Here is a 15,167-nt window from a genome sequence, read left to right on the forward strand (position 1 = left end):
AAAATAACAAATTTTACCCGAAATAAAAAATCTTAAAACTTTGTCCCTTGAAACTTGAAACTCTAATGTCACAATTTGTAAATCTTTCTATTTTTTTTAAAAAAAATTCACTAAATTTATAGTTTTAAAATTATTCCATATCACAAATTTATCATGAAATAACAAATATTTAGATGAAAAAAAGATTTTTTTGATTTTGGATAAAAGAAAATTACGTAAAAGCTATTTTGTTTTAAAAAATTAAATTAAGGGATCTACATAATAAACAATGAAAATATTATCATACATAATCTATATTAAAATGATTTTGAAACTATTGAAAATTATGGTGAAAACATACTGATGATTATATATATTAATTATTTCCTTTTTATTAAATTTTAAACTTTAATTAGATTTTTTTAAAAATAATTTATTAACCATTATCTTTAGTTTAATGTTACACAAAATTGATTTTTTATTTATAATCTCAATCTTATGATTTGGTAAGTGTTAATTTTTTTAATAAAAACACTAATTAAATTGGGTCTTTCAATTTATTAAATTTGCATTAAAACAAATAAATATTAATTTTAATTAATAATTATCTGTAACAAAATAGTAGTAGTAATTAGTATAACAACAATGATACTAATGGAAGCAAGAAATTAAGAAAATGGTTGGCTAAGAGCATTCATGATGAATACTATCAGTCTTTTTTGTCCTTGGTCGGTCGACAATCTGTGTTGTGTGCGTTCACTACGGTTTGGTTGTGTTTTCCGTCCCTATCTCTAGCTCTTTCTCACATACTCCAATATACCTTTTCTAAATTCTAAACTAAATAACTATATGGTATTTCTGTACGGTTATTTATGTAGATCATCTTATGCGTGCAAAACACATGTACTTAGATTTAAAGATGATTTGCTGTAATGTAGACTTTTTTATAGCGTCATTCACTAATACAGTTTGTCGATACATTATTGAAAAAGTTGAATTCATAATTTTTAGATAATTATTATAATTGTCCAACTTCTTTAATAATTTTACAATATAAGTTACGCAATATGACTCAAATTTTCAAAATTAAGACCATATGATATGGCATGAAAGTTACACATACATATATATACCTGTATTGGTATGATAGAGAGAATGCCGGAAGAAAAAAGGAAAGTGAAGTAGCAGCACTCAAACAGTCTTTGTATATGTTAGAGGGTGTTGGTGCGCAGAAGGCTACAAAGTATATTAGAGCGAAAAAAATAAAAAATAAAAAACAAAGAAATCAAAAAGAGACCATCAAAGCACGAAGGAAAAGGAAAGTTTTGTTGAATGTAGAAAGGATGGTTTATCTTGCCCCGCACAAAGGTTTGTGGCTGAAAAACACTACTAAGTAAAAGAGATTTGACATTGAGGCAGAGAGAGAAAGAGAAAGAGAAACCCAAAGCCTTTGGACTTTTCTTTCACCCCCACAACCACAAGAGAAAGAAAGAAAGAAACATGGAAAGTAACTGATTGATCCCAGCATGATAGAATTAGAAACTACAATTGTATCACACATCAAAGAGAATTAAGGTATGTCTCTTCTTTGTTTTTGTTTTTATCTTTTTGTATAAATATATGCTACTACTATTTTAATTTTTATATTCATTCATTATATTTTTCTTATTATATCATTCATTATGTTTATTATATACTACCACTACTAGTAGTATATATTTTCTTTCTTATTTCCTATTTCTGTCTTTTATGTCAAAGTAATATACTAATGATTGATACGGGTGTGAAAAAAAGACCCATTTTTTCAACACATGTTGTCCCTCTAAATACCCTTTTCATTTTTATTCCTTGTGCAAGTGTAAAGCAAACTTCTCCGAACTCTTTATTCTTCCAAACCTCCTTTATCTTACTCATACCAGACAAAACAAAAAACAACAGAGCATACAAAACCAAAAAACAAACCCCCACCTCAGCTATATTCTGACATTTGAATATCAAATTTCCTTTCTTTGATTATTATTATTATAATTTTTCTCTCCAGCAAAATATTCTTATAAATAGCCTTGGAGTTTGTATTATCCTTCAATAGAGTTAGTTTCATATATAAAACAGGAAGCAACAACTGCAACAGCAGCTATAGACCCTAGGGAAATGATACAGGAAGATCAAGGACAGTGTTCTTCTCAAGCGATCAATAACTACCACCAAGCCTATCAAGAGCAGCTTCTCCTTCAGCAACAGATGCAGCAGCAGCAGCAACAACAACAACAAAACAATGATATCTTTGGTGGAGGATTGAACATGTACCCTGGTGGTGAAGTTTCTCAAATCATGCATCATCATCATCATCAACCATGGTCTATGACTATGCCTCATCACCATCATCATCATCATCAGGTTCATGACCCTTTTCTTGTCCCTCCCCAAACTTCACCCTATGCAAGCTTGTTCAACAGAAGGGGTCCTTCTCTTCAGTTTGCATATGATCATGGTTCATCTTCTGACCATCTTAGGATCATATCTGAATCCTTTGTTGGACCGGTGGTTCAACCCGGTTCAGCACCCTTTGGCCTCCAAACCGAGTTGGCTAAGATGACTGCTCAAGAAATCATGGAGGCTAAGGCCCTTGCAGCTTCCAAGAGTCACAGTGAAGCTGAAAGGAGACGCAGGGAGAGAATCAATAACCATCTTGCTAAGCTGCGCAGCTTGTTGCCTAGCACAACCAAAGTAAGTCTAATTAATTAATTAATTTAACTAAAATTAAATAATAAATTCTTCCCATAAATTAACCACGTATTCAAATTATAAAATATGTATATTTTACTATTATGAATCATGAATTGGCTACTACTAGTTTGCATGTGTAATTAATCATCTCAACAAAAACTAAAGATTTCAATCCCGTGTATATTATTAGCACGCGCGCCTATAACATGATGCGTTTGTGTATAAACAATAGTGCAAGAGTGTGTTATGGGGTGTTTTTTCTTTATAGACTTTCAATTGCAAAGATCGATTTGTAAATCTTTGCTAGATTCTATTTGTTACTTTAATCTGGTATGATAAGTAAAATAACAAAAGGAGTATAAGTAACCTTTTAGAAAATGAGGTGAAAAGATTGTCTCATTGTTTTACCTGCTTTTCTAACCCACCTTTATGGCTTTGTTAATTCTTGTTTTTTATTACACATTGTTCTTTTTTTCTTTTGGTCTTATTAATTTCTTCACACTGATCACTTTAATTATGTAAATGTGTTTGGAGTGTATGTGTGTGGTAGTTCCGAGGAACACAGCTAGCTAGAAAAAAGTAGTAGTAGTAGTAGTAAAAGAGGATATGAGAGAAAAAAAAACGTATTAGCGTTAATGTCGCTTGGTTGGCATGATAAAGAGGAACCAAGTAGCAGTGGAAAAGCTTCGCATGGAAATTTCTTGCCGGACAAACTCAGTTTGATAATGAAAAGAAATAAAGCCAGAGACAAACTAGCATCCTTGTCAGTCACAAACACACACATTTAATTTCAAAATTTCATCTCATCCATAATATGCTGCATGACACTTCCACCATTCAAAGATACCCACTACAATTCCATTTCACAATGATCATGGCCATAAACTACCAACCTATCTGTGAACATCTAAGACAATGTTAATAAAATTTATAATAACTCACTCATCCAGGTCAACAAACTGAATATTCCCTTGATCCAACAGGATATATATAACAACATCTCCAAAGCCCCACCACAATATTTTGTATACAATTAATTAATTTCAGTGCTTTATTTAATTTTAGTATAATTACTTTATTGTTTTGGTTCTTTATTTTTTTTGTAGACAGATAAAGCATCATTGCTAGCAGAAGTGATCCAGCATGTGAAGGAGCTGAAGCGTCAAACCTCACTGATAGCAGAAACGAGTCCGGTTCCAACAGAAGCTGATGAGTTAACAGTAGTGGACGAAGCTGATGAAGATGGAAACTCAGTGATCAAAGCCTCTTTGTGCTGCGAAGATAGGTCAGATCTGTTCCCTGAACTCATCAAGACCTTGAAAGCGTTGAGGCTAAGAACGCTTAAGGCTGAGATAACAACGCTTGGTGGGCGCGTCAAGAACGTATTGTTCATCACTGGAGAAGAAACAGACTCATCAAGCAGTGAGGACCATAGCCAGCAACAACAACAGTGCTGCATTAGCTCAATACAAGAAGCGCTTAAGGCTGTGATGGAGAAGAGCGTTGGGGATCATCATGAGTCTGCTTCTGCGAATATTAAGAGGCAAAGGACCAATATAATATCAATGTCCTAGGAACGGATCGAGGTCTTTATGAATTTTATTTAATTAAAGGCCTATATATGCATGATCATTATTATTATTATTACTATCTACTAATTAATTAGTTGTTATATAAGCATATATATATATATTTTGATTTTGATTTGCATATTTTTTGGGGGGTGTGGTTTGGCTTTTACTTTTTTTTTCTTTTCTTGTTAATGGTGTGTGCTGGAAAATGTTGTTACTTTATATGTATTCTCCATCAACATCATCATCGTTATAAGAAATGAGGAAATGAGAGTTTGGTGGGGTTTTTTGTTACATGTGTACCTTGTTTGTTGCTTGACACAGTTTGATTTGAGTCTACAGTGGCGAGAACAAGAGAAGAGAAAAGATATAGGGCGGGAAGTGGAAGAAGAATCTATTTCGTTGCAAGAGAAATTCCTTTTATTAAATCCTAATATCAAAGTTTTGATTGTTGGGATTAACTTGATCTAAGAGTTACTTTTTTTCACTCTTTATATTTATTTTCTTGAGATCTAAATTAAATTTTAAAAAATAAATTATTATAAGAATAAGGAAATAACTCTAATAAGAGTTACAAAATATTAAAAGATGTTAAAATTATACTTAACTTGAATACGGAGTAACTGTGGCCAGGGGTCTTCTGTATTGATTTGAAGCATTTTTAATTTGTAGTCTCTCTTCTCTCTCTCCTTTAATTCTCCAGGTGCATTACATTATGATTATAGATGTCACCATAGAAAGGTGGTAAAGTAATAGACATGTGATGCGTCCCCGTATAAGATCATTGGTAACCATACCATTAATATTATTATACCAAATATGTCTATAATCACCTAGCTCAGTCAACAATGCTTAGTTTCCAAAGCACACACCATGCATTTTAGTACATAAAAAATTAATCTAAGATAATAGAAGAATTTTAATATATAATTAACCTTAATTTATTTTACCATTTCTTGAGTAAAACTTCTGGGGTGGAAAGTTCTAATTTTAACCATGAGAATTCGAATTAGAAGTGTTTAACACCTGTAAAGTTATGAGTGCATGTTAAAAATATAGTATTTCTTAAAAATTAAATTTACTCGTGATCGATGTTGATATGATTGCCTAGGAGTATATTATAGTAGAAGACTAGAAGGGCCATATATATTTTTAAAAAAAAACATGTCAAACAATTTCTTGAGTATACCTTTATGTCTGTTCACAAATCTAAATATCAAATATAGAGTATGTAGTTTAATTTTTTACATATAAGTATTGAACTTACGATTTTTTAAATATTTGTACAATTATTTTTCAATTTATGTAGAAAATAAAAAAATTATACGCTTAGAAAATCTCGTAATTTTAAAAATAAAAAAAATAATATCAAAGTAAAAATAGTTAACATTTGAGAACAAGAAATTTTTAAAAATAATTAAGTTAATATTTTAGAGTTTAAAATCTTAATATTGAAAAAAAGTTAAAAACAGTCAATAATTTGATAATTTAAAAATATAAGTTAAAATTAAATAATGGTAAAGCCACATGTGTAAGAAAAAAAATAATAAAGATATCTTCAAATTTAAAAATGACAATTTAAATTTATAATGAGTATTAACATATCTCATCCAAACATGCATTGATTAATTGCATCAGTGAAAATATTTAAATTTAATTATAAATAAAGTATTTTATATATTAGTTATGCAATTAAATTTAAGAACAATAATGTTTGTTAAAAAGTAATGCGATAAAAAAAAACTCAAGAAGACTAATTTCAATTTACACTTAAATAAATTGGCACTCCACTCACTATTATTGTGTTTAGAAAAGACCAGGGACTGGCAAGGGCAATTATGACTTCAACTTGGGTTATAGCTTGAGATCATGTATATCACCGTTAAATTTCAAATCATTCATACGATACACCACTTAAAAGTTGTAAAAAATTTCCTTGTAGTATAGGTTGAATCCTTGAAATTTACACAACAGTTATTTGAATATTCTAGTTATTTTTCGCACATTCATGTTTTATACTAATTTTATACTTTTTTATTTTTCTTTATTTATTTAACTTATTAAATATCATATCATAACTTACCAATACAACGTGTTTAAAAGGATATAAATAAATTAAAGTGAAGTGTAGAAACACTCATTTTGATCTAATTTTTTTATAATTATGTTGGATCCTGATTGTTTTACAATCATTTCCTTCAATGTATACTTACAGTTTATTGCATGGCAGCATATAGTATAAATTAAGCAATCTTGAATCCACCTTGTTCTATCTATAAATAGCCAAGATTTAAAAATAAAATAAAATAAAATCGTATGAGCTGTTGTAAGTAAAGAGTAATAGTACTAATATATATATGGAAAAAAAATTCCTGATGGTCAATAAATTTTATTAATAGAATATGAAAGATATTTTAAAGTAAATACAAAACTTCAGTTTACATAACAACCAATGGCAACAAAAAAAAAAGTTTGCAAAACGACAAGTTAAATTAATTATTTACACGACAATGGAGAATTGCACTAATATGAAAAGTGACATTTTCTTAGTTATGGTAACTAAAGTTAAATTATTGACAAAGCATATCGTAAATTACAATTGATCCGAACATATATATGTTAATCTTTTTTCTTCTTCTTTCACCAAATATTTGTAACAGGGAAAATGAGACTTGTCATCTCGTCCAAAGTCATCATTTCAAATTCCGACCAACTGACCAAGCATATATGTTGTCATCTTGACCTAAAAGAAAACCTGGCCAAACATCAACAGGGATCTTATTGCTATGCTTCTCAAGAAACTTTTTCTTAGTAGTTAACAGTTTTTTTTTTTTTTTGTGCAAGAATTTACTAAGCCAATTTAGTTAATTACGTGACATAATAGAGTGGTTAATTTTGATAGGAAATGCTTATTGTTACGAAAAGATAAACAAGGAATCATATATGTGCGAATTATAATTATCACTGTGATTTCTGTTTCACTTCTTTATTTTACATTTTGATCTATTATTTTTATCAAACCTAAACATGTGACTTTCGTACCTGTTCGTGTGAAAATTTTCATACCAATTAGCATTGCTCATTTTGATAATAAGCGAGAGGAACGAAAATTGCAACAATATTTGTTGATTCAAAACTTCAAATCGAAAGGAACAACATTTCAGAGTTGAGTCTAGATAAATTAATACAAGATGTATTGATTCCGGTTCAAAATCATTCAATTAGTTTCATTCGAAGACAAGTAAATTAAACTGTTCATACTTTTGCTTGAACATCTTGATTTTATGCTAATCACCAAATCTTTAATACAATTCCTCCTTGTATGAATGCTATCCTTATTTATAAAATAATATAAACTTATTTGAAACCTTAAAAAAAAACCTTTAAATCTATTCAATTACTGTACTGTTTAGATTTTCATATCTTTAGCTTTATCTCACTTAATCTATTTTTTGCCTCAACAAAATTGCATGAATCATAATTAGTGTGAAAACGATGCCAATTAGGTTTCATATTCATGCAATGAACGAATTTATAAAATATATAATATATTTTTTCTATATTATTAGTAGTAATTCATAATATTTTAATAATACTGTTAAATAATTTTTGTTTACATTAATGTAATATATTTTAAATAATAAATTATAATAAATTAATTAATAAAGAAAATATTATTTATTTTTTTAATTAAAAAAATTTGTTGATATCAGTTTTCTTATTAAATAATTTATGAATCAATTAAGTCATTCAAATTGCGTCAAAATATTCAAAGTTATTTAGAATATGAACTGTTTTTCTGTCTTTCAGAAGGACTAAATATCATAAATATTTTTAAAATATATTAATGTTAAGTAAATCTTTGAAAGAATAAATTATTGATATTTAAAAAGGTTAAATTATTAAGGTCTAATTTATAAAGCTTTTTTTATATAATTTATTTTTTCATATTAGGATAATCACCTTTTTTTTACGATGCAAATTATTCACTAGTTTTACTAATGATAAATCATCTTCATTAAAAAATTTGATTAATAATTTTTATTGGGTCTCCCCTCCCAATTATATTTTTCTTCCATAAACTTCAATTTAAGACCTTATATAAGAAAAGTGAGCTTAGTATCACTTAAATTAATCACTTGTTTGGTTAGCAAAAATAAATTAATATAATAAATTACATTGGCATATCTTAAAAAAGTGTTGGTTCATAATATGTACTCGGTCTAATTGATTCTTTTAGCACGAAATATAAAATCTAGTGAAAAACTTATAATTTAATTACCATTAAAATAAAATTGAAAGGGGTTTTAAGTCATAACTTATACAAATGTTTATTCATAAAATTGTGTCATTTAAAAGTAAAATAATAATTTAAAATCAATATTATAAATACTTGAAATAATAATATAGGCTTTATTGGACTAAAAAATATATCCATCAACAAATTGATTACTCAAATAATTATTATTAAAAATTATTAAATATAGAAATTTATTTCATTTATGATAATAAATTCGATTCAAACAAAATAAAATAAATTTATTTTACAATTCATTTAATTTATTTATACTTTTAAGCTCTCTATTACTTTAACAATCTTTTTTAAATTATGATGATTAGGCAGTACTAAATATGTTCCAATAAAGATAGCAATTCAATTAACTTCTAATACTTAAACTTTTCTATGTTTTTAGCTATTGCATTGTGATTTTTATTATTCCATTTAATAAAATGATTCATCCTGTGTTAAAAATTAAATAAAGATTTTTCCTCATATTATCGCTACTTAAATTTCTATGCGTTTTTTATAAGTTTTATTTTTTAAAACGATTAGTATATATAAACAAACTCAAATGCATTATTATTCATAAAACATACAAAAGATAAATCAGATGAATTTTCATATATTTTTGTTAAAAAAAATAAGAGTTTAGACATTTCCTGTACTAAAAATATAAATATAAATTAAAATTTTGAAGTAATAACAAATTGTATAATCTTATTATAATAATATTTTTTTAGGTCTTATAAAGGTATATTTACAACCAAGTAAGAAAATAACTCTAAATGGGTTTTGATAATAATATATATACTTTTCTCTATTTAAGTTATCTCTATATATAATATGAGATTTTTTTTTATTTCACTAATAAATATTGTATTCCTTGTTGCTGTTTGTGTGATTTTTTTTCTTTCAAAAATAACCAGACTTCAAAGGATAAAAATGCAAAAGGTCAGGAAATATATGTATAATTTATAAAAACAAATTAAGAGATTTTAAAAATAAAATGTCATGTACCATTTTAATAGAAGAAATTTAATATTATTCTATATAGATAGATGCTCCCTTGTAAAGGTAGTGTAAGTTTTCACTTTTTTCTATAATATTTTGTAAATTTTCATCTTTTTTTTTATAACATTTGTAAGTTCCCCCCAAGTCTTTGGGATTCACTGAGGCGGCTTGTATTTGTTACACGGACTACTTCAAATATATTATCGACTTTTTCTATATTTACTCCCACTTTTTTAAGCACAATCCCATTTTATTTTTTTCATTTTTCATACTCATATCATTGTTACAAAATTAGTATTTTGAAATGTATTTTCAGTAACAATTTTTTTATGTTAACCTTTCATAAATTACTTTTCAAAGCACAAATTTTATTTTTATATTCTAAAAAGTACTTTCTAGAATATTATTTTGTGATCTAGAAAGTACATTTTGAATGTTAAGAAATAAAAGGTGTTCTATAAAGAATTTTTAGAATAATTTATTTTTCTTAACATGCTAAAAAGTGTTTTTCAAAATAATATTTTGTGTTCCACAAAGTTAAAAGAAAAACATCATCCTCTATCAAAAGATAGTTTTTCTCTCCACCCCACAAATCTTAGCTGGATAACCAACTAGTATGTCTACATACCCACTCAGAGGAGAGGTCTTTTCGCAATGAACGACCCTCCAAACCAACAATTTGTCGATCTACGGCGTAGATTCGGATGATTGATGGAAGAAACACCAAATATATCCCAAACAAAAAATTTAAGCAAAACAGTAGGACTATTAAAAATAAAAAATGTACAATAGTGAAGTAATTAAAGTGGAGAAAATAAATACTTCATTCGTCTTTTTATAATTATCGTCTTAGATTATTTTACACAAAAAAATTAATGAATAAATAAAAAAGAATAATAATTTTATAAAATTAATCTTATCATCATTAATTTAGTTTTTTTTTGTTTTTTAGCCCATAATCATTAATATTATTATAAGGGGTATAAGGGAAAAAAATAATTAATATTATATTAAAAAATTAAAATGATAATTATTTTAAAACACTTTTTTTCTTCTTTCATGATGATTATTATGAGATGATGGGAGTAATTGATATTGGTCATTCAATCTAGATAACTTTAAGAGATATTTTTGGTTGGAACAACTTAAAGTATGAAGGATGAAAAAACACTAACACTAAAGCAAGAGATTGAGCAAATAATAACAAAGATAGACCAGAACAAGAGATTGAAGGGGTGAATGGAGTGAAAAGAATGAAGGGGTGTGATGAAAGAGAAAATAATGTTGTTGCTATAAAAAAAAAAAAAAAGGGAGTGTATTGATGCACTGAAAAAGGAGTACGAGAGGGAGAGAAGAAGGCTTCAAGGAAAAATGTTCTTTAAGTAATTTGATTTTTGAAAAAAGAAAAGGAGTGTACAGCAAAAGCGAGAGTGAATATAGCAATAGCCTATATCACCTTGGCATTGATAAAGCCCAAATTTGAAGTACATATTTGAAGTTGTGATAGGCCATTTAATCCATATTTTAGCAATGTCAAATAATTTTCTGTCCTTTCTTTCATAACTACACCCCCTTTTTACTACTTTTTTTTTCTTTGCACATTTTGAAATATCTAAACTAACCACACACCTTTATTCTCATTTCCTTCTCTCTAAGGCCACCAGGAACACTATTTTTTGTACTTTCTGCATATCCAACAGATATTAATTTCTGTAATGGATTCCAACATTAGAAAACTAGTTTAACATGACTACATTTTGAAAACTAGTTTTTGCAGTGTTGTGTTGGATCATAACTTTCAAAAATAAACTTAAAAAACATTTTTTTTTGGAAGAGTACTTTTATTAAAAAAAAATAAAAAAGGGGGAGGAATGCAAAGAGGGGAAAAGGATACAAATAGAAACTCCCTTATTTTTTTGGTCAACAAAATAGAAATAGAAAGGGCCCAAATAAAATGTAGATAATATGAGCCCAAAACTCAAAAAGTAGCCCAATACACTAGCGGCGTCAAGAATTTCTTAAGGGTGATTACTTTTTAGACCTTTTTAAATGTCTTTGCATTTTTTTCTTCTATTTTTGAGAAATTAGTTTTTATTTCTTTTTTCTATCCTAAACATGAATTTTGAAGTTTACAAATAAAAAAGGTGTAAAGAGAAAAAAATTGCAAAAGAAACTTCATTTCTTAAGATACTAGACCAACAAGCAAGCAAAGCATGCCATGAAATGGAATTCTATTTGCACCTCTTTTTTCCTCTTCACACCATTCTTTCATATTTCCAAAATACCCTTCCCTCCATATTTTAGAAATTATATTTTAGAATACAAATTAATTTAATAAACAAAATAATTAATATTATTATTCATTTATTGTTAAGAAAATTTGATTATTTTCATTAATAAATCATATTTTTATTTAATAAATGAACGTAAGTTTCATTCAATATTACTAACATATCTCTCTCTATACAATTACAATTGATAAACTTTCTCCTTTTATGTACAATTGTAAACTATATATCGTGGATTCTGACCTTACTTGCTTAACCTTTTTAAATGGCGAGGAACCTTCCTTTTGCATCGTACTCTTTCCACCAATGAAACTACCCATGATCTTTGACATGTTCTTAAATCAACCGAACTTGGTTATCACACAATAACTTAACTTGTCAAATGTATAGTTTCCATTAAAAAAAAAAGTTTGTACGTTCTTGAAAAATTAAAAATATCAAGGTCATTCACAATGAACAATGTAATTTAAGTGAAAAGAAATTAACTAAAATCCTAATGAAATAAATTTATCAATGATGTTAAAGCTCAATCTTTGTTAAAATTAAAGATAATTTGTATGAAAAAACAATCTCCATGTCTTACAAGATTAAAATTTATCAAAATCAATGTTATGTTAATGATAATATTAGTAATAATGATTTTGACGAATAATTAAAATGCGAATTTTGAGAATGTATATGAAGTTTGAAATTTAATTGCAACCGAGAAATAATTTATTTTTTTGAACTATGACTTTTTTTTTAACAGAAAAAACATTATTAGTGATAAAGAGAAGTATAACAGATGTAACCAGGAGTGTACCATCCACTATGCATGAGTGATACAAAGTATTAAGCTACAGGTATCAAACCATGACTGTTCTGATTAATTAAGTAAATTTAAGAAAAAATTCTAGAGTAGCTGAAATTTACCAATAAATTGTTGAGATTTTATTTTCTTAAACAAAATCTTGAGTTAAATTTTCATGAATGGTAAAAACATGATTGAGAAAAAGAAATTCCATTGAAATTGACAACCAATGAACATTAATCAATGGACATTAAATTGAAAAAACAGTGTGGGAGTCATCTTTTTTAAAACTTTGACTCACTTATAAGCCTCAATTAATCAGATCAACCCACAAGTTACTAGTCATTTTAACAGTTCGGATAAGTCTGTATTATTTGACTATATGTGGAATAAACCGCGTCTTTGCACACTAGAGTGGGTTTATTTTAATTTTTAAATGATTTGGGTGGAGACGTTACTCGAGTGGACTTTTACCTTTCATTCCAAAAAAAATGGAAAAACTACTGGAGTGGACTGTTATTCACGTAGTAAAGACTCGAGATAATGAAGTTTTAATTATAATTATGATTCTAATATAAACACAGTGCCAAATAAAAATTTGCTTTTAAGTGGAAAGAATAGTAGGTCACGGATATTTCTATTAGTTAAATTCGGTCATTCAAATAAATATAGAATATAGTTTACTAATTAAACATCCAGTGAACTATCCCATGAGGCTAATTAGAAGTGTGAAACTTGGCAAATTTCGTTTTGGGGTCCAGACCTTTATAAAACAATCCTGACGTGATGCACGTTTCTTCTTCTGTGGCCATTATTAGCAATAATCTCAACAAAAATCCCCCATATATTAAATTGGATATGGACTCTGGATTATATTTTTCATTGGATTACAATAACTTTCTAACTTATACAACAAGAAATGTTTCTAAAATTTAAAAGAAAATTTTCTACTTAAACCTTGGTAATAAAAGAAGGGGTGGGGAGATTTAGAAAAATACCAGAAAATGAGACAAGGACATGGTTTATCTTGATAAATTCGATCCTCTCAACCAATCGTGTATACTTTTCATAATAATAATTTCCAATTCGGCCGTACTACAATTTTATAGTAACGTGTATTTTTTATTCATTTATAGTAACGTGTATGTATGGCTAAGATGTTGAACAATTTCCTTTAAAAAAAAATTGAACAATAACTGCGCGAATAAATAAGGCACCTCTCTTAGGTTATTCTTCGTACCAACTCCTACAAATCCATTTCACAAAATAATATGATATTACATGGATGACTTTGAAGCAATAGAAAGCCAATAGAATAAAAGTTGAATAGAGAAATGAAATAAAATATTAACGTGGAATCAAATTTCACTGGTTGACACCCAAAACAAAAAAAAATCAAATTTCAATAGTGAATAAGTGGACAAGACATTGATAGGAGGAAGGATACAACAAAAACAATAGAAACCCAAGATAACAAGCCCCAAGAGAAGCACAAACCATCATACCTTGAGGATTAAGCATGACTTTCGTGAATGTTGGACAACAACATAACTTTTTGTTTAACAAAATACCAAAGTTTGTTAGTAGTTATTAGTGACATAGTTTGTTAGTGGTGGAACGTGAATTCTGTTAGTAATGGAATGTGATTCTGATAACACAAAAGCATATATAAGCATGAAATAAAAAGCAAGGAATACAAAAGATAATTTTAGAAATTACCTTTAGTGTAGTAAGGAGGTCTCTTGTTCTCGAATTCAAGGTTTCTTCCCATTATCTTCCCCTTTGCTACTATCAATTGGTCGGACCTACCGCCCTCCAATGGCAGATGCCGAACCTTCTTTCGCTAGCTTGGACCGCCTTGAGGCTGCCATGGCTAAACTCGCTGCAGATCAACTTCACTTTGCTGAGACCATGCTTCCATGGAATCCAAATTGGATGTCATTCTCCTGAAACTTAATACCATGGTACCCAACCAACCTTCTCCATCTTCTTCCTCTGCGAAGTCACCAGCACCAGTTGAAATCATGCCGCCTCCCCTTCCCATGTCACCTCCCTAACCAACCCTTTACATCCTCCTCTGACCCCCGCCCTGCAAAGTCCCCATCAACAAATAGCTCTATGGACTTCGCAACGATAACAACATCGATGATGCAACACAACCCAAAAGCCATACCGTTGATATCTCCAGAGAAGCAGTTGACGACAACCCTCACTCCAATGCCATCGCGACCAGTATCGGAGCCAAAGTTCTCGTCAACGGTGCCCCCTCTTGTGACAAAAAAGTTGTAGCACAAGAGGTTTTGTCGGAGGTATTTTGACACCGTCGTATCCGACTCGATAAGCTATCACCATTTCTATGTTGTGCTCTCTGACCCCGTCTTCAACGTCGTCGTTGGCCTTCAAATCGTCGAGGTAGTCAGAGTCATCCAAGAATCGATGGTTGGGACACACTCGAGTGCTTAGTTCCTTGCACGAGTGTTCACGAAGAGAAAGAACAGAATCATCGATTTTGTTGGCAT

At 28.7% G+C, this 15,167-nt stretch overlaps 1 protein-coding gene across 2 annotated transcripts; it reads left to right on the forward strand.

Moving 5' to 3' along the window:
• The first annotated feature begins 1,142 nt into the window (after nt 1-1,142).
• LOC114402310 (transcription factor bHLH30-like) lies at nt 1,143-4,614 on the forward strand. 2 transcript variants are annotated; one of them, XM_028364825.1, is made up of 3 exons: nt 1,143-1,554; nt 2,092-2,706; nt 3,813-4,614. In XM_028364825.1, the coding sequence occupies exons 2-3, from the start codon at nt 2,131-2,133 to the stop codon at nt 4,278-4,280; spliced, it is 1,044 nt and encodes a 347-aa protein (XP_028220626.1). In that variant the 5' UTR covers nt 1,143-1,554; nt 2,092-2,130; the 3' UTR covers nt 4,281-4,614. The 2 variants fall into 2 exon arrangements, with proteins under 2 accessions (XP_028220626.1, XP_028220625.1); XM_028364824.1 differs by lacking the exon at nt 1,143-1,554 and having other exon boundaries at nt 1,904-2,706.
• The last annotated feature ends 10,553 nt before the right edge of the window (nt 4,615-15,167 follow it).

This window comes from Glycine soja, chromosome 20, assembly GCF_004193775.1.
Source record: "Glycine soja cultivar W05 chromosome 20, ASM419377v2, whole genome shotgun sequence".
Classification (NCBI taxonomy): Eukaryota; Viridiplantae; Streptophyta; class Magnoliopsida; order Fabales; family Fabaceae; genus Glycine; species Glycine soja.